Source organism: Mesocricetus auratus, unplaced genomic scaffold (assembly GCF_017639785.1).
Source record: "Mesocricetus auratus isolate SY011 unplaced genomic scaffold, BCM_Maur_2.0 Super-Scaffold_100009, whole genome shotgun sequence".
In the NCBI taxonomy this organism is placed as follows: Eukaryota; Metazoa; Chordata; class Mammalia; order Rodentia; family Cricetidae; genus Mesocricetus; species Mesocricetus auratus.
Genome location: NW_024429193.1, coordinates 59638096 through 59664356, shown reverse-complemented (window position 1 = coordinate 59664356; position 26261 = coordinate 59638096). Strand labels below are relative to the sequence as shown.

General features: G+C 49.4%; 2 protein-coding genes across 4 annotated transcripts; both read left to right on the top strand.

Moving 5' to 3' along the window:
* The first annotated feature begins 4097 nt into the window (after window positions 1–4097).
* Ankrd35 (ankyrin repeat domain 35) lies at window positions 4098–24655 on the top strand. Of its 3 annotated transcripts, none has more exons than XM_040752192.1 (15): window positions 4098–4162; window positions 4446–4561; window positions 12029–12159; window positions 13203–13291; window positions 13657–13721; window positions 14906–14963; window positions 15098–15168; window positions 15431–15537; window positions 16145–16329; window positions 16916–16953; window positions 17094–19079; window positions 22714–22803; window positions 22968–23033; window positions 23846–23950; window positions 24450–24655. In XM_040752192.1, the coding sequence occupies exons 2-14, from the start codon at window positions 4523–4525 to the stop codon at window positions 23903–23905; spliced, it is 2985 nt and encodes a 994-aa protein (XP_040608126.1). In that variant the 5' UTR covers window positions 4098–4162; window positions 4446–4522; the 3' UTR covers window positions 23906–23950; window positions 24450–24655. The 3 variants fall into 3 exon arrangements, with proteins under 3 accessions (XP_040608126.1, XP_040608127.1, XP_040608128.1); XM_040752193.1 differs by lacking the exon at window positions 4098–4162 and adding an exon at window positions 4204–4222; XM_040752194.1 differs by lacking the exon at window positions 4098–4162 and having other exon boundaries at window positions 12029–12163.
* LOC121142391 (40S ribosomal protein SA) lies at window positions 9813–10808 on the top strand. The gene has a single exon (XM_040752195.1). The coding sequence runs from the start codon at window positions 9855–9857 to the stop codon at window positions 10740–10742; it is 888 nt and encodes a 295-aa protein (XP_040608129.1). The 5' UTR covers window positions 9813–9854; the 3' UTR covers window positions 10743–10808.
* Window positions 24656–26261: the final 1606 nt, after the last annotated feature.

Below are 26261 nucleotides of genomic sequence, written 5' to 3'. Positions count from 1 at the left end.
CTCCTGTAGTCCAAGCTAGCCTGAACTTGTGTAGTCAATGCTACCCTTGGATTCCTGATCCTCTTGCATCCACTTTCCAAATGCTGGGATTATAGGTGTGTACCACCACCCCCGGCTTTTTCTAGGTAACTCTTAGGACACCCAGGGTGAGGTGGGATGGCCTTCTGCACGCTGTGAATATATGTTGTTCCCATTGGTTGATAATTAAAGCTGCTTTGGCCTATGGCAAGACAGAATATAGCTTGGCAGGAAATCCAAACAGATAAACAGGAGAAGAGAAGGGTGTAACACAAAAAATAAAAGATCCAGAGGCTGATCCTGGGGTTCAAACTTCAAGCTGAATACCAGAAAAGCACAGCAGCTGCCACTAGCTCTCACTTCTAGCTCAGGCTGCAAGTGCTGATCTGCACACGGGCTTTTCACTGAAAGGGGTAAACTAAATAAAGGGACCAGACCCTCCCTCAGCCCCTGCTTAGGCAGCCAGGACAGGCTACAGAAAAGACAGGGCCAAAACTGAGCACAAAAAAACTCCAGACCACCACCTGCCCCCAGCCTTCTAGATACTGGGTTCCTGGGAACTGTTTGGTCACAAAAGAAATTCCAGGGGGACCAAAACCTCCCCTATAGTCTCCAGGATATAGTTCTGAAAACTATTGGCATCTATGTACTACCTGCAAGTAACAAGACAATGTCATAGAAACTACAGAATGTTCCCTCTCAGCACTAACCAATGAAAATAATTGGTACACAGGTATTTCATGCCAAAATACTCCTAATTGTTCCCAAATGTCAACCAATCAGAAACCATCTCATATCTACTGATGTAATCCTGTAACTTTTGTCTTTATTTATTTTTTATTTTTTTATTTTTTGGTTTTACAAGACAGGGTTTCTCTGTATTGTTTTCGAGGCTGTCGGTCCAGCTTGGCCTCGAACTCACAGAGATCCGCCTGCCTCTGCCTCCCGAGTGCTGGGATTAAAGGTGTGCGCCACCATCGCCCGGCAACTTTTGTCTTTAAATCTAGCAGTAGACAGGGAACTTTACTCCCTCTGGAGGCTGCTGCATCAGCTTGCTAGATAGGGTCCCTGTTATGGGTGGATGAACAATTAAAACCTTGCTTTTGCAGTTTGGTGGGTCCTGTCTTCCTGGTGGTCTCTGGGGACTTTGCAACTTGGGCACAACATTCACCAAGTCTCAGTGTGGCTGGAGAACAAATGCTTCATCTGAGACCTTGCTTCTGTCTGATATACCTCCCTAATGTTGGGATTAAAGGTGTGAGCTATAATTCTCTTTTACACTGATTCACTCTTGTATAGCTCTGGGTGGCCTTGGGCTCACAGAGATCTGTGTCTCTTAATCCCGAGTTCTAGGACTAAAGGTGTATACCACTACCTCCTCATTTCTGGCTGCTGGGATTAAAGGTGCATGCCTGACTTCTGTGACTTGTGTCTGACTTTGATTTTCTGAATCCTCAACAAGCTTTAACAAATCATAAATAATATATCACTACAGAGGTATCAAGAATCAAGCCAGCCACCCAAGAAGAGAGATGCCAGCATCAGCCTAAGGAGAAAGATTCCAGACCAGAGGTACCACAGCCACATGTCCATACACAAATTAGTAGAAATGGGTTAATTTTTATGTAGAGATAGTAAGAAGCCTGAGCCATCGGCCAAACAATTATAATTAATATTAAGCCTTAGAATGATTATTTAATAATTGGTGGTGGGGACCAGTGAGCAGGAGAGAAACCTGTCCAGTGTTCTTGTATCCCCAGTGAGCATGCACACCGAATCAGTTGCTTTCTAGAGATGATGATTTTCGCCTCTGTTCCCTATTCCTGAGAATGGAAACCTGTCAGGCAAGGACATCACCGTTTCAAACTGCCCAGTGGTTTAGTGATAGAAAGTGGCCCAAAGCAATTCCTCTTTGTACTTCATGTGAGCTATTATGTCTGGAACATGGACCAAAGCCATACTTACATTGAAAACATTCCTCAGGGATGGAGAGATGGCCCAGTGTTAAGAGCACTTGCTTTGGGCTGGGTGGTGGTGCACACCTTTAATCCCAGTTTGTGGGAGGTGGAGGCAGGAGGATCTCTGTGAGTTTGAGGCCAGCCTGGTTTATAAAGTGAGTTTCAGGACATCCAGGGCTGTTACACAGAGAAACCCTGTCTCAGAAAAACAAACAAACAAACAAACAAAAAAATATGTGCTGCTGTTGTAGAGGATCTGGGTTTGTTTCCCAGAACCCACGTGGTGACTCACGGCCATCCTAACTTCAATTCCAGGGAATCCAAAGATTTCTTCTGACTTCTGCTGGCACCAGGCATGCACCTGGTACACATACATACATACATATATACATACATACATGGAAACAAAACACTCATACACATAAAATAAATAATTTTTAAAAACTTTGAGAGAGAGAGAGAGAATGTCACCTCTTTACTCACAATGAGTCTCTAAAGGGAAATGGGTGTTATTGAAGGCTGGTTTGTCTCTATTTTGGGGGACGGTTATTTGTATTTTTTTATTTATCTATATATGTGTTTGTCTATGTGAGTGTATGCTACATGTGTGCTAGTACCTTCAAAGGCCAGAAGAGGGCACTGGAGACCCTGGAGCTAGAGTTACAGGTGCTGTAAGCAGCCCAGCATGGGTGCTGGGGAACAAACCGGGGTCATTGTGATGGCTGTTCTCGGAGGTCAACTAGACTATGCCTGAAGCCAACTACGGTGCAGAAATGGAGGGCACACTTGTGATCTGGACCTTGAGGCAGGAAGACACAGGCTTTGATCCAGATGTTGAGGCTGGTTGACACACTCCTTTAATTCGGATCTTGAGGCTCTGAGAAGGTGCACCTTGAATCTGGGCCACACTCTCTGCTGGAAGCATACATAAGGACAATGGAAGAAGGAAAGGCCCATTTGTTCTTCACCTGCCTGCCCTCGTCTTGTCAACACATCCATTCCTTCACTGGCATCGGAGCCTACTCCTTCAGGGTCCCGGCAGGTATAGAAGACCAGCTAAGACACCCATCCTCGTGGGTGAACAACTGGATTCTTGAACTTTCCATTCACAGCTAGCCATTTTTGGATGGTGGCCTGTAAGTCATTCCAATAAATCCAAGTATGTATTATGTATGTGTGTATGTATGAATGAATAAACCTATGAGAGAGAGAGAGAGAGAGAGAGAGAGAGAGAGAGAGAGAGAGAGAGAGAGAGAGAGAGAGAGAGAGAGCGCTTCATTCTGTAAGGCCTGTGTCTCTGGAGAACCCTGACTAATACAGTCATCTGGGAGAGCAGGAAGTCGTCTTGACTGCTGACTCCCTCCAGCCCCTTTTTCTTCATCCATGTGATAAAAGAACACTCTGGGGCTAGCAGGTGGCTTAGCAGGTAAAGGGGCCGCATGAGTTTGATCCCCAGGATGCATTGCCCCCAGGTTGCAGAGGGAGGGAGGGAGGGAGGAGTAAGCCCCTGCAAGTTGTCCTCTGATCCCCACCACCCTGCCAGGGCAGCAGCCCCCACATACATGCGCATGTACACGGAAATACAGAAATGTGATCATTTTTTTAAAGAAAACTTTTATTTTCCCTTTGTTTCAAAAGCTTTAACCTTCTGGCTAATATCAAACGTATTGAGTCCTCCTATCAAGGACGCATCTGCTTCCTCTGCACCCTGAGCTCTAGAGTAGGGCTTTCTCTAACTGCAACCTATTCCTCCGAAAGCCCATTAGTCTTTTGAAGCAAAACCAGTGCCGAAGCAACGGTAGAAGCAATGGTCTCTTCTACACTAGACTGTTCCTTTCTTGTTACTCTTTGGTCATTCATTCATTCACTCACTCACTAACTCATTCATTAATTCATTCATTCATTTACTTAACAGACATTAAAGACCTAAAATGTACCAAGCAAGGGGACTAACCAAAAAAAACAAAAAAAAAAACCAAAAAAAAACAACAACAACCGCTGCCATCAGAGGACCTGATAGGAACATCAAAGAAGTAACCCCACAACCGGCTAAAGACCTCATCACAGACAGGTAAAAGGGACCGTTGGGGACAGAAGCTTGTGGAGGTTCTTGGGCGGGCTGAGTGCCGGAAGGGCGGGGAGGGGGCAGAATTTGGGGCGGAGCTCCACGCAGAAAGGCGAGGAAGGTATGGCCTGGAGGCGCCTCTGCGGAGGCTGCGAGCATCCTTCCCAGATGGAATAGATAGGTGTGGGGGCGGGTTCAGGATGGCGAGCGAGTTTTGAGGCCCAGCCGGGGCGGCCGCTGAAGACTGCGGGATTTTTCCCTCTGCAGGGGCGGGGTGGGGCAGGGCCAGGGGCGGGGTTTTAAGCCCAGCCTTTGGGTCCATGCCTCTGATTGAGCGGGGTGGGATCTGGGGCGGGGCCGAGGGCGGGACTCCTTGTGCCTTTTGACAGCTGTCTCTCCCACAGCCGCAGCCGAGAGGGGTTGAGAACCTGTGGCCCGGCTCTCTGCGCGTCCCCGTCCCCCCGTGGCCCTAGCCCCGGCCATGAAGCGCATCTTCTCCTGCTCCAGTTCACAAGTGGCGGTAGGTGCCAAATGCGTGCGAGGAGGGCTGGGGTGGGATCCAAGTTCTGTGTTGACAGAAGTCCCGAGTCCCATCTCCATGGACGATGGCATTAAGCCTGCTTCGGTCTTTTCCGCGCTGCTGCTCCGGGAACGCGACCGCCAGCTCTACAAACTGAACTTACGAGTGTCTCCCAAGACCTGTCCCTCAGCCCTCCTAACCTCTTCCTCCCCGCGGTCTTGGCTCCTTATCCTCCCAAGGTTTGTGACTTTCAGTTTCTGGTGTGCTTTCTGAAGGCCTGTCCTCTTCCCATGACCCTTTTCTCTACTTCAGCCCTGGCTCCCAGTACCAACCCACCTCAGACATCTGCCCCACCCCGCCCCTAGCCTTTGCCTCCATTCTTACTTCCACCCCTAATTCCTGCCATAGCTTCGTTTCCATCCCTGCCTTCTGCCCACAACTTTCTCCCCCATATGGCTCCCTTTTTACTGTTAGCTTCCTGCCCTCAGAGTGCTCTCAGCCTGGTGCTTTCTCCTGGATCTTCACAGCCTCCTCCACCCCGTCCTCTGATCCACACCATGACACATCTATCCCTAGTCTCCCAAACACCGCTTCAAACCTCTTTCCAACTGGCCGTCCACCATGGCGCCTCCGTTTTCCCTTTCATTTCGGGCCACCTTTTCCTCAACATACCCCCCCCCACTTTTGCCTGGACCTCCTGCCTGCTCACTATGGCTTAATCTTGCAAATCTAGCTAAGTGGACAGGCACTGTCGGGGACGATGCAGTCGCCTGGCCAGTCCCCAAGAGCCTGGTGAGTTGCCTGCAGCATCGATCCTGGCCAATTCACTGCAGTCCTCACTGCAGGTCCTCAGGCTGGTGCCTGGAGCCAACCAGGTCTCCCTGCCTGGTTCTTTCTCTAACCATGCCTCCGTCTGGTTTAGGGTTTGTGCTCATTTCCTTTGATTGAAATGGGATGGTGAGGGATAAGAAGATGGGATGGACTCACGATGAGAACTCCGCTGACAGACGTCACCCTCTTCGTGCTGCTCCCTCCTCTAGAGCAAAGCGAGGATCTCAGAAGATGGTGGTTCAGGGAGGGTACAGCCTCCCTTCTCTGAGGAGCTCTTGTGGAGTGACCCCTTGTGAGAGGGTGGTATCTTCTGTGGAGGGTGGGGGTGTGAGATTGTTGGTACTAATATCGCTCAGCTGACTTGTCACTCATAAAGGAACGTGAGAAACGTTTAGTTATCTCACTGTGCATGGGCAGGCCACAGAAAGTTGTGAAGCAAGAGTAGGAACTGTTGAGGCCTGTCTCTGTCCCACTCGCATTGGCTTCCACACGGGGTTTCCACACACTGACCAACCAGGCAACAGGCATTTACTATTAGAGTAACAGAGACTGCAACTCCCTAGGTTCTGTCTTAACCCTCGGTGATTCTCTAACCCATGTCTACTCTTCCCTAAATATGAAAGTTCCCAGAATTCTTCTCCCCTTTCAGACTTATGGAGTCTGTGCTCTCCTTGGGAAGGGGACTATTTCATTCTTTTTGGATTCTCCTACCCAGGCCCAACCCTGTCTAGCTTCTAAATCAGGCAAGTTCAAGGTGACATGACCACAGGCTCCTCCTGATTCTCTTATCCCTGGACAGTGCCTCCTTTCCTAGATGCCGGAATGAGCAGTGGGCTATGCTGGGATCTAGACCCCTCCCTCTTTCTTTATGACCCCAGTTCTCCACATGTTTGAATCTGAGGACTGTCTACTCATTTAAATAAACTCAGCATCACAAGATCTTAGTATATTAAGAGTGTAGGGATGTAAAGTTCACACTCAGAGCTACATACTTAGAATGAAAACTTTTTCCCCTCGGGTCAAGCCTACAGAAAACTTTAAAATAGGTTGGCTTCAGCTGCAACTTATTTCCTCAAGAAACTCCCCTTTAGAAGTGGTGGTGCACACCTTTAATCCCAGCACTCGTGAGGCAGAGGCAGGCAGATCTCCGTGAGTTCAAGACCAGCCTGGTCTACAAGAGCTAGTTCCAGTACAGCCTACAAAGCCACAGAGAAACCCTGTCTTGAAAAACAACAACAAAAAAGGAAGAAAGAAAGAAAGAAAAAAGGAACAGAAAAGAAACTCCACCATAATAAGACCCAAAATAATGTCTTCCACTTACGAGACTGAACCTATTTGCAGACAGTGTGGCAGCTTTGCTGGACACTCCCAAAGCCTGGCTTCCCAGTTATGCCAGCCGATCATCTCTCTTTATCTGGATTCAAGTCCTAGAGTGAGGAACCTTCATTGGAGGCAAGAACTGAGAGATCTGTGGTCCGTTAACAGTTAATCTCATTGGGCTAGGCTTGTAGCCCAGTTGAGAGAGTGCTTGTCTCGGCTGCATGGAGCCCTGGTCAGTCATCAACTCCATGTAAACTGGGCATGGTGGCACATTCCTGTAATCCCAGCACTCAGGCAGAAGGATCAGAACTTCAAGGCCACCCTCTGTTACATATGGAATTTGGGGACAGCCTGGGATGCATGACACCTCTCTAAAAAAAAAGAGCAGTAAATCAACAAAATCCAGTGTACATCACCTACTGTCTAGGGAGACAACAAAAATACAGCTCCTCTGCTTATTTAGGTCAGGGTTGGTGATGTCTTCAAGGGTGGCGGAACCCTCAGTTTACTCTGCCTGGGCAGGACACAGATGAAGAGGTGGGCTGGTAATTAGCTTTCCCCCCTGAATCAGATCAGCACAGAGGATTTCTGTGGCATTTAAAATGTTAAGCTCCCGGTCCTCATCCCTTAAAGGCACCCTTTCCATTTCCATTCACCGGATTCTGCACTGCCTGTGGGTGTCTTCCCATCTTGATAGGAAGCCTGAGAGCTGACCGTCTGAGATAGGAGAAGGTAAAATTACTTCTACCCAGGTTCTCTAATCTCAGTTGTAGAAATAACAAAGACTTTCCTTGATGAGGAGTCTGCAGGTTAATTTGGTGATTACCCCCTGAGGCTGTGATGGAATCCAGTGCCTCCTCTCCAAGCTGTTCACAGCCAAGTCTTAGACTTGAGAAGCACTCCTCTTGTCCTTTCTTTTCCAGTGGTTTCATCATGAAGAATGGCTACCCATTCTAAACTGGTCTTGGTGTAATGAAACCACAGGAAATAAAACAGGCGGCGTTAGAAGGACCTAGCTGGAAAGAAATACATCCACATTGCTAAAACACACTTTACCACCTACCTAGCTTGGCTAACTCAAGGAAGTGTTACATGCCTTACACTCATGAAGACTTTAAAGCTGACACAAACTTAAGATCCCAACACTCCGGAGGCAGGGGGATTGCGAGCACCAGGCTAGCCAAAGATGTACACCAAGAACAAGAACTCGTGGGAAGAGGGAAGAGAGCTGAAGAGTCTGAATGGAGAACTTGAGGTTAAGGTCAGCTGGTGAGCGCTATGTGTGAAGGCTTTGCTCCAGCTCTGTTTTCCATCGGGTGACCTGGTTCCCAAGGGCACTGGAAAGCGTGTTCTTGCGTGTCAGGGCCTGTTAGGATGGGGAGGAGTCATTTTGCTTGCTTTGTCATTTGAGAATAAACCTGTTTGGAGACTCTCCCATGCAGGGAGGAAACGTCAGAGAGTGAGTAGCTCTGCCCTAGAGGCGTTCTCAAACTTTATCTGGAAGTAAGTAATCCTTTTCCCATAGCTCTGCAACAGTGTGGTCTGAGGTGGGAATTAGGTCTGGATGCAAGAGGCCATGCTGTTTCTAAAGCCAACTGTGACTCTTTGATGTGATCCTGGACAGATGTTTGACATACGTGAGCTCCCACTTCTTTTTCTGAGAAAGACACAAGATAATATCATCCCCACTGTTTCTCGGGGCTACCTGAGGCTAATGGGAAGGACAAGGAGAAGTTATGAGTGTTTTACAGGAGTGTTACATCAGAATTCATCTATCCTGGGCAATTTTATGACTTGAACCTTTAAATCTTTTCTGTGTTGATGATTAACTATTTGTCCTGGCTATATAAACAGTACTTGGAAATGAATTATTGGGCTTCCACAGACTATTTTTTTCACCCTTTCTTATAACCTCTTTCTTGTTGAGATTATACCTCAGAACGCAATGGGCCACCCCCGATTTCTCACTACTTCCTGTTTTGTTGTAAGGATGCCATGCATTTATGTGATTCTATCTACATTAACTTGTTTAATGCATTGTGGTGAGGTGGTTATTATTGCCTACATTTTATGTGCAAGAAAACAGGTTAGAGTGTTTAATGGCTTCCTCTAGGTCATAGAGCTGAGAATGTAGCTGAACCAGGTCCCAGACTCTGTCCTGATGACAAAACACTCATCTCGAGCACTTTTCCTCCATACCAATGATCTTTGTGGCCCTCCCTTCTTTCTTTGTGTTTCCTCTCTCTGGACCAAACCAGACTTTGCTGTGCTTGCAGCCCTAGGTGTTTTTATGCAGCTCTCTCTTTTATGCCCTGCAATTCTTCAATTATTTTAATTACTCCTCCACCCCCAAAACCTGAGCTGGAAGGATGGAACAATGCATGCTGAGGTGTGGCTGCTGTCTGGGACAGCTGCTCCCTGGCCGGGGAGGAGAGGGAGGATTCCCTTTCTGCCTCTTCTTCTTGCTGCCTCCCAAAGTACAGCTAGAAACTGGCTTGCCTCCGCTGGTTGTTTGACATGAGGAGGTTTAGAGACCAATGGGAGAGAGACATAGCCAGCTATGATATAAGAAACTCTATAATTGCTGCCCACTGCACCCCCAATTTGGGGTCCAGAGTCAACAGCTAGAGATGGCTAGGTGACTGTGACTGGAAGATAGGGACCTTGATTTACTTTGCAAGCCACTAAAGACAAAAAGCAGAGCATCCAGGCTAGGGGGGGATGGGGGGCATTGTGAACCAGTCTGGAGAGGTCAGGTTGGTTCAGTTTTCTCTAGAAAGACTTACGGAGCACCAAGGAAGGGGTTGCTGCTAGGATTGCCCTCAGGTTGGGCATCTAACAACAGTAGTCATAGTAGTGATTAAAAAGAGTCTTGCCAGGTAAGGTGGTGCACACGCTTAATCCTAGCATTAGGAAACAGAGACAGGTGGATCTCTGTGAGTTCAAGGCCAGACTGGGCACCATAGTAGTGAGTTCTAGGCTAGCCGCAGCTACATAGAACCTGTCTCAAAACTAGCTAGCTAAATAAACAAATAAATGAGTCTCAAAATGCTAGACATTCGCCTTTCCCGCGCTGCCCTGGGACGGGTCCATACGGCGTTGTTCTTGATTCCCGTCATAACTTAAAAGGGAAACTTACACAATGTCCGGAGCCCTTGACGTCCTGCAGATGAAGGAGGAAGATGTCCTCAAGTTCCTTGCTGCAGGAACCCACTTAGGTGGCACCAACCTTGACTTTCAGATGGAGCAGTACATCTACAAAAGGAAAAGTGATGGTATCTACATCATAAATCTGAAGAGGACATGGGAGAAGCTGTTGCTGGCAGCCCGGGCCATCGTTGCTATTGAGAACCCGGCTGATGTCAGCGTCATCTCCTCCAGGAACACTGGGCAGCGAGCTGTGCTGAAGTTTGCCGCTGCCACCGGAGCCACTCCAATTGCTGGCCGTTTCACTCCTGGCACCTTCACCAACCAGATCCAAGCAGCGTTCCGGGAGCCTCGGCTTCTGGTGGTCACTGACCCCAGGGCTGACCACCAGCCCCTCACAGAGGCGTCTTACGTCAACCTGCCCACCATTGCTCTGTGTAACACAGACTCTCCTCTGCGCTACGTGGACATTGCCATCCCGTGCAACAACAAGGGAGCTCACTCAGTGGGTCTGATGTGGTGGATGCTGGCCCGGGAAGTACTCCGCATGCGTGGCACTATCTCCCGAGAGCATCCATGGGAGGTCATGCCTGACCTTTACTTCTACAGAGACCCAGAGGAGATTGAGAAGGAAGAGCAGGCTGCCGCCGAGAAGGCTGTGACCAAGGAGGAATTTCAGGGCGAATGGACGGCGCCAGCACCTGAGTTCACTGCTGCTCAGCCAGAGGTGGCCGACTGGTCTGAAGGTGTGCAGGTGCCCTCTGTACCCATCCAGCAGTTTCCTACTGAAGACTGGAGTGCCCAGCCAGCCACTGAGGACTGGTCAGCAGCTCCCACGGCGCAGGCCACTGAGTGGGTTGGAGCCACCACTGAGTGGTCCTGAGCTGCTCTGGGGACACCCGAGCAAAGGGAAAAAAGGTGGAAGGAAAATAAAGTTTCTACAAGCTGATAAAAAAAAAAAAATGCTAGACATTCAACATTATTGATCACTTTGAAGCTATGTGTGGTGGAGAACTGCCAAGCCAGCATCCAAGGGACTGAAGCAAGAGGGTCTTGAGTTTGAGGCCAGTCTGGCTACATAGTGACTCTTAGCTAGCCTGAACTAGCTTGACTCTGTTTCGACAAAACAAAACATTTTTGTTTTCAAGACAGAGTCTCTATGTATATCAGCTCTGGCTGTCCTGGAACTCACTCTGTAGACCAGGCTGGCCTTGAACTCACAGAGATCATCCTATCTCTGCCTCTGAGGCTGGCTTTAAAGGTGTGCACCACCACCACCTGGCAAAACAAAATAGTTTTAAAATAATAAAAGTAATAATACTTTTGTTGTCGTTTATTGAGAGAATCTTGGTTGGCCTAAAAATTGAGATTCTCTTATCTCACCCCCCTCAAGTGTTGTGATTACTATTTACCACCACGCCTGGTACATATATGCGCACTCGCGAGCACATGCGTGCACGCGTTTGCACACACACACACACAGTTGAGACTGGACTTGAACTCCTGAACTTCCTGGGGTGTATTATATAATAGGTCCACACCAAGTTTCATAATTTTTTAAAATGATTTATCTATTTATTATACAGTGCTCTGCCTGCATGTATGCCTGCAGGCCAGAAGAGGGCATCAGATCTCATTACAGATGGTTGTAAGCCACCATGTGGTTGCTGGGAATTGAACTCAGGATCTCTGGAGCCATCTCTCCAGCCCCACAAGCTTCACATCTTTTAATTAAGTGATTCCCCTGGGCACCTTTAGGTTTGTGGTGGACAGTTGCTGTCGATAATTCTTGGTGACATATGGAGTGGTTAGCATTTTGCTGGTTCACTTAAGAAAGATCTGTTGTGGTTAGGCAGGTGGTCGCACATGCCTTTAATCCCAGCACTCAGGAGGCAGAGGCAGGTGGATCTCTGTGAGTTCGAGACCAGCCTGGTCTACAAGAGCTAGTTCCAGGACAACCTCCAAAGTCACAGAGAAACCCTGTCTTGAAAAACAAAACAACTCAAACAAATAAACAAAAAAGAAAGCTCTGCTGCTCTGTGCCTAGAGATCAGAAGCAGCGAGAACCTCCAGGATGCCCCTTTCCTCTGGCCGGGCATCTAATATCACTTTTCTCTCCCCGCACCATCTCCAGCGCCCATATTCATACAATCTGTAACTCCTGACTAGGTGGAGAAATGGAACCGTCGAGACCAGAAGCTGCTGGAGGCAGTGCAGCGGGGGGATGTGGGGCGCGTGGCTGCCTTGGCCTCTAGGAAGTCAGCCCGACCCACCAAACTAGACTCGAATGGCCAGTCCCCGTAAGTAAGTCTTCTTGACCCCACCCTGGTGTGTGGTTAAACTTCAGGATGACCAAAGAAGGCCTGTAACTTCAGAGCCCTTTATTGTTTGAATTGGCGAGTAGATGGATAAACCTTTACTGTGTACCAAGCTCAGAACAAATGAGGGAGGAGGATATTTTCCCTGAGTTCCAACCACCCCACAAGCCACAGTGACTTGAAAAGGATGTAAAGCTCATTAAACCAACAGAGAACTAATTGCTAAACAAAGTTTCCTCATCACAAAAGTAGGAGGGTGTGCATGCTTGAGAAATTAGGAATGAAGGAGTAAGTCTTGGGTGTCATAGGGCTAGAGGAGGTGACTAGGAGGAAGGCCATCCCCTGCCAGCCTCCTGCTCTCTTCCAGCTGACTCTTTCTATGACGTTTTCAGTTCTCTGAGGGTTCTGTGTCCCCCAAACATCCCTGCAATCTGAAATCCCCTGAGACGTGTAGCTCTTCCAGCTTTTCGTAGCATCCTCTGACTTCATGACTGGAGGTCCTGAAAGTAGGGCCCCCCTCTCGTTTTTTGTTTGTTTTTTCTAGACAAGGTTTTTCTGTGTAGCTTTGGAGCCTGTCCTGGAACTCGCTCTATAGACCAGGAGGCTGGCCTTGAACTCACAGAGATCCGCCTGCCTCTGACTCCAGAGTGCTGGGATTAAAGGCGCACGCCACCATCGCACAGCTGGCAGGCTTCTCTCTTAGCAAGACAGGCTGGGAGAGCTTCCCTCCTTGCATGGGAAATTGACTTTGGGCTATGGAGCAGAGGGAGAAGGGCTTGTTACCGCTCCCCCTTGTCAGCTATGCTGGCACCTGCTTATAATCCCAGAATTTGGGAGGTCAAGTCAGAAGGATCTAGCCTTCAAGGCCAGCCAGGCCTGCATAATGAGATTCTATCTCAAAACAAACAAAACCAACTGATCAGAATAATTTAGAATATTAAACATGATTTTAAAAAAGAAGAACTTCTCCCATTTTATCCCTCGATCTTTCATCCTTTTCTGTCTCTTGGCTTTGACACTGGCAGATTTCACCTGGCAGCCTCCAAAGGCCTGACAGAGTGTCTGACGATACTGCTTGCAAACGGGGCTAACATCAACAGCAAGAACGAGGACGGTGAGTCAGCTAGCGCCGCCTGCCATTAAGCTGCAAGATTGTCTCTGTGGCCACAGAGGGGCCAGTGCTGGGCTCTGATGGAGGCTCCCGCTGTGGGCCTTTGCTTCTCTGCTTACTAAGCCTTGGCCAGCATCTCTCCCGGGTTCCCCTCCCTGTAAGCTAGGCACACACCTCCCCCTTACTCTGGCCTCCATCGAAGTTACCAGCTGCTTGGGGAACAGGAATTTCTGGCCCAGATGCGGCCTAGAGCTTCTCTCTCTAATCTCCCTCTGATTATCTGTGCGTCTCCTGCCTTCCCTCCCAGTGAGTCATCCGCATTCACGGGGCCACCCACCCTGTCTCTTTCTCTCTTTCTCTCTTTCCAGGAAGCACCGCCCTTCATTTGGCCACCATCTCCTGCCAGCCGCAGTGTGTAAAGGTCTTGCTTCAGGTAAAAGCAGTCCTCTGATACTCCTGTGCAGGCGGGAGACAGAGGCGCCCCAACTTGGTCTCGCCGGTCTCATTCCCAGTTACACGACTGGTAGCCATTTATCACTGCGTTTGCAAACGTCTCTTTGGCGTCTGCTCTGCGTGTGTACCATGCTTCATGCTGTCTTTGGGGGCAAGTCAGAAGCCAGAGCACCCGAGGACTGTGGAGCTCTGCTGCTGGTCGGGCCACTGTGGAGACTGGCTGCTGTGTGTATGGCAGGTGGAAGAAAAGCAGGGATGTTCAAATACAAAATGTCTTGGGGCCGGGCGTTGGTGGCGCACGCCTTTAATCCCAGCACTCGGGAGGCAGAGGCAGGCCGATCTCTGTGAGTTCGAGGCCAGCCTGGTCTACAGAGCGAGTTCCAGGACAGCCTCCAAAGCCACAGAGAAACCCTGTCTCGAAAAACCAAAAAAAAAAAAAAAAAAGAGGGCTCAGCAAAGGGCTTGCTGCCATGTCTGATGACGTGAGTCTGACCCTAGAACCCACATGATGGTGGAAGGAGAGAACTGACTCCTGCAAGTTGTCCCCTGACCTCCACACACATAACCACACCCCTTCCCCCAAGAAAGTGAATAAATAAGTTAAAGTGTGGAGGAGGGCTATAGCCAGGTAGCACACACAGAGTGTACACGTGCAATGACATGTGGGTGATCTGAATCTCCGGTAGACCATGAGCACATGCTGACCGTCTACCCCCTAAGACTGGGTTTCTCTGTGTAGCCCAGGCTGTCCTGGAAGTCCCTCTGTAGACAAGGCTGGCCTCAAACTCAGAGATCCACCTGCCTCTCGAGTGCTGGGATTTCAGACATGGGTCACTACCACCTGGGGACTGTTCTACTTTTATTACTCCTCATCTTTTCCAAATTTTACATAGTGCTCTCAAAACCACAGCCAATTCAGGTGTCATCTCCTTCCATATGTTTATGTACTGATCACCTGTTGCTTCTTTGACCTTAGTTAGGAACTAGGACTGACTTTCAAGGCTGCCCATCAACTGAGCTTTCATAGTAGTTGGGTTCCTCTTAGAGCCATGGTCCTCTTGTTTCTCTTCATATTACCATGGAAACTGGCAACTTGATATGGGGTGTGGGATGAGGATGCTAACTCCAAGCTCCATTGCTGCTTCTCTCTGTGGCTGTTTGCAGCATGGTGCGAATGAAGATGCCGTGGATGCAGAAAACCGTAGTCCATTACACTGGGCAGGTGCGCGCCTGGGGGCTGGTGGGAAGCAGGCTGGGAGACAGGATGGGTGACATGACGGGAGAGATGCTGGGTTATGGAGCCCGAGTAGCCATCTTCACGCCTCTTCTTAACCAACCACCTTTCAATCCTTCCAGCCTCCTCTGGCTGTGCCTCAAGTGTCCTCCTGCTGTGTGACCACGAGGCCTTCCTGGATGTGCTGGATAACGTGAGTATCAGATAGACCAATAGGCAGTGTCTCACGCTGACCAGGAGGCTGCTGCTTTCTATGAGATTAACTGGCCAGATTCTGTGATCCCACCTCCATTCCTCCTCATCATTTGGGAGCTCCTAACTCCTGGTGCAAGAGTGTGTAGGCCCAGGACCGAGCTTGTTTCAGCAGGGGTTAGGAGTTGGTATAGGGTTGAAACATCCAGTCCATACTTCTCCCCAGCTCCTCATAGCCTCTCATATTTCCACAATCTCTGCAGGATGGACGCACACCCCTGATGATTGCATCGCTGGGCGGTCATGCGGCTATCTGCTCACAGCTGCTGCAGAGAGGTGCCCGAGTTAATGTCACAGACAAGGATGACAAGTGAGCTGTCTCCATCCTCCAGCTCTTTACCATGCACTGGAAAGAACGGGCTAGTCTCTGTTCTTGGGGGCCTCCTTCCTTTCCATGAATGACTCAAAAAGGCTTTGCCTGGTGCCCCGACTAGCTAGTCATGCTAGCACAGATGATGCCAGAAGTAGGAAGACTACCTCTAGGATCACTGCTTTAATTTACTACTTTTCAAGCTATTTCCTAAAGAGTGGAGTCCTTTACTTTCAAATTTATGTAGAAGAGGAGTGTGGTGGTGTACACTTATAGCCCAGTACTCAGAACACTGACGCAGGAGGATCATGAGCAAATATGCTGCTGGCTGTGTGTGTGTGCGCGCGCGCATGTGTGCTTTCATGCAAAACTTTAGCATTCTATAAAGCAGACAAAAGTGGGGTCCTCCCAGTGGTTCTGCTTTCTGATGCTGCTGCAGCTCCAGATCCCAGGAGTGACTTTGGAGAAGTCCTGCTCTGGTCTAACTCTCTGTCCTTGGCTAGCGTCGCTGTGTTGCTCTGACTCCACCGAGTGAGGGCTTGCCCTATACTGAAATTTCTTAAACTATGAGGGAAAGCTGGTGTTCCAGATTTGTCTCCACCCACAGATCAGCCTTGATCCTGGCCTGTGAGAAAGGCAGCGCTGAGGTGGCTGAGCTGCTCTTGAGCCACGGAGCAGATGCTGGAGCAGTGGACACCCTGGGGCACAATGCTTTGCATTACGCCTTGCGTACACAAGACAAGGAGCTGTGGAGGCTGCTACAGCAGGCCCTGAACCGGCGGCGAAGAGGAGGTAAGAGTCCCTTTGTGCCTTCAGGATTCTCTTCAATAACAAATGAGAAGCTTCTCAGTATCCTACTGCCCATGGAAGCAGTCCTTTTGAAGAAATGGCCTGCCACCCTAGTCCAGGGTTTACTAATTTAGTACTGCTACATCACAAGATCCCTCAGTGCACCCTTTGCTCATTGAGTGCAACTTTGGCTATTGCTATCGGGATCTTTATTTATTTATTTTGCTTTTTTCTCTGTGTATCCCTGGTCATCCTGGAACTTGATCTGTAGACCAGGCTGGCCTTGAACTCAGAGATCCGCCTCCCTCTGCCTCCCGAGTGCTGGGATTAAGTGGCTATTGCTATTGTTATCATCCATGGGATTTCTATTTTGCCCACCATTGCTTGATGTCCCAGTGCCTTCATAGTACCAGCACAACGGTCACTAAAAGAAACCTGTATACAAAATAAAGGAACATTCCTCCTCTAGGATAGGAAGCCAAAGTTGCTGGAGAGTTAGGGATTCGTAATGAGCGGCTACTTTTCTCTAACGAAGTCTGAAAAGCGGATGAGAACTGAGTTGTCATTTGTTCCATGTCTTCTCTTATAGGGCACGGACTGGTTCAACACCCAGATCATGCATCTCAGGTATGACCCCAAGTGCCTCCCCTTTTCCTTTCTGACCTACTCCCAAGCTATCCCAGTAGCCTGTGCGGGCATCAGGGCAGTCACAGACTCAACGCCCATGCAGAGGCTAGACTCACCTCACTTTTTTCTTTTGGACATAGGCCTCTCCGCCTGAGCCTCAGGTGGGATCTCCACCTAAGAGCTCGTGGAGAGCAGAGCCTGGGGAGGAGGAGGAGGGAGCGAGGTGCTCAGAAGAGTGGAAGCGGAAGTATGAGGAGGAGCAGAAGAAAGTGAGTGATCTGGAGCAGGAGCTGGAGCGAAAGACGGACGAGTGTGAGGCTCAAGCGGCAGCCTTCTCAGGCCTGGAGAGCCAGATCCGAGAGCAGGTCCAAGAACTAGGGCGTCTCCTGCTGCAAGAGCCTGGCGCCCCGGGAAGACAGGGCCCGGGCCTCCGGCCTGGAGGGGATGGCATGGAGCAGGGATGTCCCCTGAATCTTCTGGCTGAGCGAATTCAAGAGCTAAAGAGGCAGCAGAAGGCAGCAGCCACAGTGAACCCCACAGTAGTTCCCGGGAGAGCTGAGGAGCTGACCCCAGCAGAGACCCAGTATGGAGTTCATAGAGCGTCCCAACCAGAACGGGGGCCGCCCCAGAGTCCAAGGTCTGAGACCACCGGGAAAGCCACAGGACAGCAACTGAGCACCAGTGGGGGTCAGACCCTTGGCCTGGACAACACCGACCAGGTGGTTGTTGGCCAGAAAGAGAGATCCCCGGATCCAGGGATTGAGCAAGCTGGCACAGTGGGAGAGCCAGGGGGCGTAGCAGCCCTGAACCAACTCCTGCTACAGCTAAGGGAAGAGCTGGCTGCAGTGTGGCGAGAAAAGGATGCTGCCCGAGGGGCTCTGTCAAGACCAGTTCTGGAGGGAGCCCTGGGGACTCCCAGGGCGGAGGCTGCAGCAGCGGCCTGGGAGAAGATGGAAGCCAGGCTGGAGAGGGTGCTGGTGAGGCTGGATCGAGCAAAAGCAGGACTGCAGGTGAAACCTGAGGTTCCTGCCCAGGGGTCCAGGCAGGGAGCCCCCAAAGCAATTCCAGGATGCACTAAAGAGCACCAAGAGAAGAGGGTTCCTGGAGCCAGAGGAGAACCCCAAGGGGCCCCTGGAGGAGAACAGGCCTCAGTAGGAGGCCTGGCAAAGGGCCACCTGGAGAGAGAGGTGTCAGCGTTGAGACTCAGCAACAGCAACTTGCTGGAGGAACTGGGAGAGCTGGGGCGCGAGAGGCAACGCCTGCAAGGAGAGCTGCAGTCTTTGACCCAGAGGCTACAGCGGGAGTTTGTGCCCAAGCCCGAGGCGCAGGTCCAGCTACAGCAGTTGCAGCGGAGCGTGGGGCTGTTAGCGGATGAACTGGCCGCGGAGAAGGAGGCTGCAGAGAAGCTGCGCAGGCGACTGGCTTCCCAGAGCAGCGGCCTCCAAGGACTGTGGAACTGCCTGCCCCCAGACCTCGTGGGCAAGGGGGGTGCACAGAGTACAGCTGCAGAACCCCTGGAGGAGCTGCAGACCTGCATCAGCACCCTGGTAGCTAGGCACCTCGAGGCCCAGCAGGCGCTGGCTCGGTTGGAGGAGGAAAACCAGCAGCTGAGAAGATCCTTGGCCCCCCATGGGGAGCCAGAGGCCTCCCTGAAGGCTACAGCATCCCCCCAAGTGGCCGCCCTGGAGCAAGATCTGGGGAAGCTGGAGGAAGAGCTGCGGGCTGTGCAGGCCACGATGAGCGGGAAGAGTCAGGAGATCAGCAAGCTGAAGCAGCTGCTTTACCAAGCCACAGAGGAAGTGGCCGAGCTGAGGGCCCGGGAAGCAGCCAGCCTGAGACAACACGAGAAAACGCGAGGCTCGCTGGTGGCCCAGGCGCAGGCTTGGGGCCAGGAGCTCAAAGCTGTGCTGGAGAAGTACAACACGGCTTGTCAGGAAATGGCTCGGCTGCGAGACGCTGCGGCAGAGGAGCGTCGCCGCAGCGAGGACCTTGCGGCTCGGGCAGCCGAGCAGGAGCGCCAGGCGGGCGAGATGCGCGGGCGCTCCGAGCAGTTCGAGAAAACCGCCGAGCTGCTGAAAGAGAAGACAGACCACCTCATCGGGGCTTGCAGAGACAAGGAGGCCAAGGTGAGCGCCAAGGTAGCCTTGAGGGCATGGCAGTGGCAGTCAGAGTGCCTAGCGCTTGCAAGGACTGCTCTGTGCTTCCTAGGACGAGAGAGGTTTGGGGTTGAGATTGGTGCTCAGGGGCACACAGATAGAAGAAAGAGATGAAAATAAGCAACACGGTATAGGAGAGAAGAGGACGTAGGCACTAAAATTTAGTACTCAGGGTTCAGAAGCTATGTATGCCCCCAGGGCTATACATGGGAACACCACGGCCAATTAGCATTTCATCTTAATCCTGTATTAGTCCAGCCTAGTAGTGCAATGTGTTCTGCGGTTTTGCTGAGGTTCTGGGCTGACTCTGAGTCTGATGGGTTAACTGTAGCTGCTGTTCCCTTCTGCTCCATTCAGAGTGGGTCTCCATTGGCCGAAAGACACTGAAGCAAACTAAACAAACAGCAGTTTGAAGAAATACCCACTAAGTTATAAATTCAGATTTCTTGTTTTGGTTTTTCTTTTTTTTTTTTTTTTTTTTTTTCAAGACAGGGTTTCCTCTGTATTGTTTTGGATGCTGTCCTGGAACTCACTCTGTAGACCAGGCTGGTCTCGAACTCACAGAGGTCTGCCTGTCTCTGCCTCCCGAGCACTGGGATTAAAGGTATGCGCCATTACCACCTGGCAAATGCAGATTTCTTATTAAAACTTCTATACATGTTCAATATGAGAACGATGGAAGAATATAAACAGTATTTGCCTAGTGTACCATGTACCATGCATAGACAGAAGAAATGTCCAAAATAGGCATCATCATGGAAGGGAGTTAAAGGAGCCATTTTGTCAATAAATGGCAAAATGTCAATAAATGTCAAAAAAGTCAATAAGCGGTAAAATAAAAATTGGTGTAGTACTTGAGTAGTTATGGTCTCTAGTACTAGACTGTCTGGATTCAGTTTCAAGATTTACACTGGGGAGTCGAGTGTGATGGTACATGCCTGTAACATTAACAAGTGGGTGTGTGCACACACATGCACACACATACACACACAGTGGGGGGTGAGGGATATAACTTAGGTTGAGGGATATAACTCAGTGCCAGAATGTTGACCCAGCCTTAGGTGTCATCTAGAACTGATAACAAAACAATACATAAAACCTAACAGCTGACTGATCTCGGACAGCTTTTTGTTTTGTTTTGTTTTGAGATAGGGTCCATGCAATGTTTGCTGGGCTAGAGAAGTGGACCAGGCTGGCCTTCAAGTCTTAGAGGTCATCCTGTTTCTGACAGAGCAGTGACATTAAAGGCTTGTGCCACCACACCTGGCAACTTTCTTCACCTCTCCAAGATTAATTTACTGAGCTGGTGAGATGGCTCAATGGTTAAGAACAATGGCTCCTCTTCCAGAGGACTAGGGCTCCTGGTATCCATGTGGTAGCTCACAACCATCTGTAATTCCGGTCTCAGGGGACTCAGGCACCAAACACACACACAATGTCCAGCCATACATGCAGGCAAAACACTCATACACAAAAAACAAAATGAAGCTACTTATGTGGTGGTAGTTGTAAAGATTTACTAGACATTAAGTTGATCTGGGGCTTGGGAATGTAGTGTATTTGGTAGAGTGCTTCCTTAGCATGCACGAGGCTCTGGGTTGGATCCCCAACACCACAAATGGAGTTGCAAAAGGGGCTCAGCAGTTAAGAGCTTTTACTGCTCTTGCAGAGGACCTGAGTTGGGTTCCCAGCACCCTTGGGCAGTTCACAACTGCCTATAACTGCAGCCCAGGAGATCCATGGACTTCTGGACTCTTTGGGGCCTGCACTTATATGTACCTACTCATATATAGACACACACATAAATAACTAAAAAATAAAATCTTTTTTTAAATGTAAAGGGTTGGAGAGATGGCTCAGTGATAAAGAGAACTGACTGCTCTTCCAGAGGATCCAAGTTTGATTCCCAGCACCCACATGGTGGCTCACAACCATCTGTAACTTCAATTCCAGGGTTTCCGAGGGCAGCAGGCATGCACATGGCACATAGACATACATACAAACAAAACACTCATATACATAAAATTAAAATAAATAAAAGTTTAAAAAGAGGTTGATGTAGGAGAATCAGGTGGTCAAGGTTATCCTTGTATTTGAGACCAGCCAGCTTGATTTTTATGAAACCTGTTTAAATTATTATAAAATACTCAGAATAGAAGTTTTAGATGCCAGGCGGCGGTGGTGGTGCACACCCTTAATCCCAGCACTCTAGAGGCAGAGGCGGAGACAGAGGCAGGAGGATCTCTGTGAGTTCTAGAGCAGCCTGGTCTACAAGAGCTAGTTCCAGGACAGCCTCCAAAGCCACCAAGAAACCCTGCCTCAAACCGCCCCCCAAAAAAGAAGTTTGCAGGTATGGAAGCCAGGCATGGTGGCACACACCTTTAATCCCAGAATTTGGGAGGTAGAAGTGGGTGGATCTCTGAGTTCAAGGCCAGCCTGGTCTACAGACTGAGTTCTAGGACAGCCAGGGCAGCATGAAGAAACTGTCCCCGGGGAAAAGTTTAAGGATATGGCTTAGTGGCAGACCATTTGCCTAGCAGGAGCAAGGCCCTGGGCTCAACCTCCATCATCACTGGAAAAAAAAGAAAGAGAGAAAGAAAATAAATTGCCTTATTGGGCCTGGAGAAATGGCTCAGCAGTTAAGAATACTTGCTGCTCTTGCAAAGGACCCTAGTTCAGTTCCCAGTACCCACATATTAACTCAGAACTCTCTGTAATGTAACTCCAATTTTAAAGGATCTGAAGTCCTCCTGTGGTCTTCACAGACACTGACTACATAGATTGCACACTTATACACATGCAGGCAAAACACTCATACACACCAGGTGTGGTGGTGCTAGCCTTTAATCCAGTACTTGAGAGGCAGAGGCAGGAGAATCTCGGTGAGTTCAAGGCCAACCTGGTCTACAAACTGAGTTCCAGGACTGTCAGCTATGCAGAGAAATCTCGTCTCAATAAGACCAGAACCCCCTCCTACACACACACACACACACACACACACACACACACACACACACACACACACACACACTCATATACATAAAAAATAAAGTACTAAGGATAATTTTGGGTACATGTGTTCAGTAAAAAGTTGCTATAGCTAGGTGTGATGGCACATACCTTTAATCTCAGCACTCTGGAGGCAGAGGCAGAGGATCTTTGTGAGTGTGAGGCTAGCCTAGCCTATGTAGTTCAGGCCATCCAGGCCTACACAGTGAGACCCTGTCTAAACAAAACAACAAATACAAAACAAACAAAACCTAACAAAAGATCATGAGCTATAGAACCAAAGAGATATTGGTTTGAACCATTATTTATTGGCTGTATGGTTTTGTTTTTGTTTGATTTTTAGACAGTCTCACTGAGTAGTTCTGGCTGTCCTGGAACTTACTATAGTGACAAAGCGACCTCAAACTCCCAGAGTTCTGCCTGCCTCTGCCTCCTAGCTGCTGGGATCGCGGCGTGTGCTCCGCCACACTGGTGTAGCTGCCTGGTTTTGAAAATTTATTAAACTCAGGCTCCTACCCACAAAATGTGGACAATAGTCCTCTCTTGGGTCATCTGGGGAAAATGACCTGGGTCCCTTCTTTCCTTTTGGCCTTAGATCAAGGAATTGTTGAAGAAACTGGAGCAGCTCTCAGAGGAAGTTCTCGAGGTCCGGGGTGAGAACACCCACCTCGCCCTGCAGCTGCAGGTGTGTTTCAGTCTGCAGGGAAATGGATGGTGACAGAGAAGAGGGTGGGTAGGGGAAGAGGGGGGTTTCAGAAAACTAGCCAGGCAGTGGTCCAGGCTAGACCACTGATGGACCAATGGATCCAGCCTTGGGTGAATGTGACTTCCCACGGTGCTCCCTCTCAGGATTCCCAGAAGAACCATGAGGAGATCATCTCCGCCTACAGGAATCATCTGCTGAATGCAGCTCAGGTGAGCATGGTGGCGTCTGGGAGGAATCAGGGGCACAGAGCTTTGTCCCTTCCTGTTTCTGACATACTTGTCAGTTTTTTCCAGACCACTGACCCAGTGGCGGGTCTCTGGTTCTCCTTAAGTAGATCAAGAGAAGCCGGGTGCGAACGTGGGAGTAGTGTTTGCATCTCCTTTCACGTCCCTAGTCCACCGTGAGGCTTGTCCGCGTCCCCAAAGTCCCCAAGCCATCTCAGTTTCTGCTGAGGTGACTGCCCTAATCATGGAGGAGTAGGCGGGGCTTAGGGTTGCTAGCTGCAGGGAGTGTAATTACAATAATGCCCCAGGCGATGGCTTCATAGTCATAGTTTGGCCCGCACAGCAATTCCAAGAAGTAGATGTCATTCTCTTCCTTGTGAAGGTGGGAAAACAGCCATGGGAAAGTCAAATATTTAAAGTTACAAGTGAGGGCTGGGGCTCGAGCTCGTTGACAGAGCACTTGCCTTGTAGGCAGGAAGCCAAGTACTGCAAACCAAAAACATAATGCAACAGACAAACAGCATTTGTTAGGGATTATGCAATTATAAGAGGTAATGACTGGCCCAGCACTCAGGAGGCAGAGGCAGGCGCATCTCTGTGAGTTCGAAGCCAGCCTGGTCTACAAGACCTAGTTCCAGGACAGCCTCCAAAGCCACAGAGAAACCCTGTCTCGAAAAAGAAAAAACCAAAAACAAACAAAAAAGAGGTAATGTCTTGTTTTTCTGCTGTACTACAAAAATGCTCCCTCACCATGTTCTGCTCTCCATCATCTTTTATGTCATTCCGGCTACCACCAGGGCTACATGGAACAAGACGTGTACAATATCCTACTTCGAATCCTCAGCATGCAGGAGTGAGGCAGACTCACTGCGTACCCTCAGAGATAATGGCATTTTCCTTTTGTGAGTTGTGGGTGGAGGTAATGAGTACTGGGGCTGGGCAGAGAGGATGTTGTGGAGGGAGTTGGGACGGTGGCTTGTACCAGGGAGTCCTGTAGAGCACAGAGCATTTGCAGTAAAGTCACTTGAGAAGACCAAGCATGAGAGTCAGTAGGGGGAGTCAGGACTCTGCGAGCAGGTGGCATGAGAGTAAAGGGGATGACTGTGGATGGAACAGATGGAAAAGATGGTTAGAATGTTTTCCTAAAGTCTGGGGTAAGGAGATGCCAGTGAGGGATGAGGGGTGGTGGGCAGCGGTGCCGTTATTCCCGAGGGAGGGTCTTTGTTCTCTTTCACTTCCAAAGTCTTCATTCAGAAGCTAGCTGTCTCCCAGTCTGCTTCCCACCCCTTTGTGGGCAGCCTCCTCCCATCTGGAAAGACAGCATCCGCCTTGGCACGTTGGTGTGGGCAGGAGAGAGGGTACAGAGTTGCATGCATTTCCTCTCTGAATTTCTTCTTGCAGGGAATAAGAGCGCGGCCTGGTTCACAGAGGCTCTATCAAGCTGTGATGGGCGGGTGGGAGGGTGGGTGATGGCCCACTAGGGTGGTGTGGGTAGGGCTTCACTGGACTCGGTGGACCCCAGACCTGAAAATCTGGGCCCTAGAACCAGCACAGAACAGAATTGTGGATGTAAACCAGCCCCATGGAAAATAAAGCAGGAAGCAGGATGGTCCTGGGTATCATTGTGGTTTTTATCAAAAAAGGGTGGAGTGGGGAAGAATCTGGACCAAACAACTTAAAAAATAAGCTGGGTGAGGTGGTGCACACCTTAATCTCAGTGCTTGGGTGGTGGGGGTGGGGAGTGCAGAAGTTCAGAGACAGCCTTGGCTACTTAGTGAGTCCAAGGTCAGCCTGGGCTACAGTTGCCACTCTGTCTAAAAACAAGCAAACAAACACTACATCCTTCTTTGTGTGTGTGTGTGTGTGTGTGTGTGTGTGTGTGTGTGTGTGTGTGTGTGAGACAGGGTTTCTCTAAGTAACGGTTCTGGCTATCTGGGCATTTGCTTTGTAGACCAAGCCTCAGACTCACAGAGATGCGCCTGTCTCTCTCTGCCTCCCAAGTGCTGGGACTAAAGGCGTGTGTCACCACTGCCCAGCCCTCTACTTCATTTTTTGATAATCCAATCTGCTGCTACTTCCTCATTTTCAAACTTTGATTTTGACCCATAGTACATGCATTTTACATTTGATATGTACATATCTGAACTAGTATTTACCCTTACTACCCTTACTGTTCTCTGTGATTATATTCCAATGAAAAATGATTGGTACGATCCATTCATTAAGGAGTCAAGACTCATGGTTTCAAAACTAGCCTTGCATGAAAACATTTCTCCTTTGGTCTTTCACAAACTGTCTTTTACCCACATGGCACTGACCTCCCTTCTCCCACCCATCTACCCTCCTCCTTCTACCTCTAGTATTTTTTTCTTTGCCTCCTGAGTCCATGATCTTTTCATGTGTGTGTTTATGTGTGTACGTGTGGGTGTGCTCCTGCCCTTGTGTGTGTAGAGGTTGGTGCTGGCTGTATTATTTGTTTCCTTTATACCTCTTTTTTTTTTTCCCTCCTTGATTACAGTTGCCCTCAAGCCCTGCTTCTCATCCTGGCCAAACCTTTCCACTCCCAGTGTGTCCCTCTCACGCTTGACCTATTGACCTCCCTGTCACACATCTCCTTAAAGCCTCCCCCAGCCCTCTCCCGGGGCCCTTCCTAGTTTCCTGCACCCGCACTATCTCTCTCCCATGCAAATACACACATATAAAAAGAAGCTAAGAGCTGCAGAGGACGCGGAATATTATTGTTGTAATTACTTACCTGCCTGTGTGCGTATGACAGTATGCCACACGCATGTTTAGAGGTCAGCGGACAACTTATAGGACTGGGTTCTCTTCTCCTACCTCGTGGGTTCCAGGGGGATCAGACTCAAGTTGTCAGAAGTGCCTTAGCCTGCTGAGCCATCTGTTCCGCTCTAATTTATTCGCTTATTTATTATTGATTTTGAGACAGGGCTTCTGTACTGGTTAGTTTTTATTGTCAACTTGACGCAAATGAGTTACGTAGGATGACAGAAACTCAATTGAAGAATTGCCTAGATCCCATTGGTCTTTGAGCATGTCAGTGAGCATTTTCTTGACTGCTGGTTGATGGATAGGACCAGCCCACCATGGGCTTGGGCTATTTAAGAAAGCTAGCTGTCCATGAGCCAGAGAGGGAGCCAGCAAACTGCATTATCGCTCCATGGTTCCTGCTTCGGTCCCTGCCCTGACTTCCCT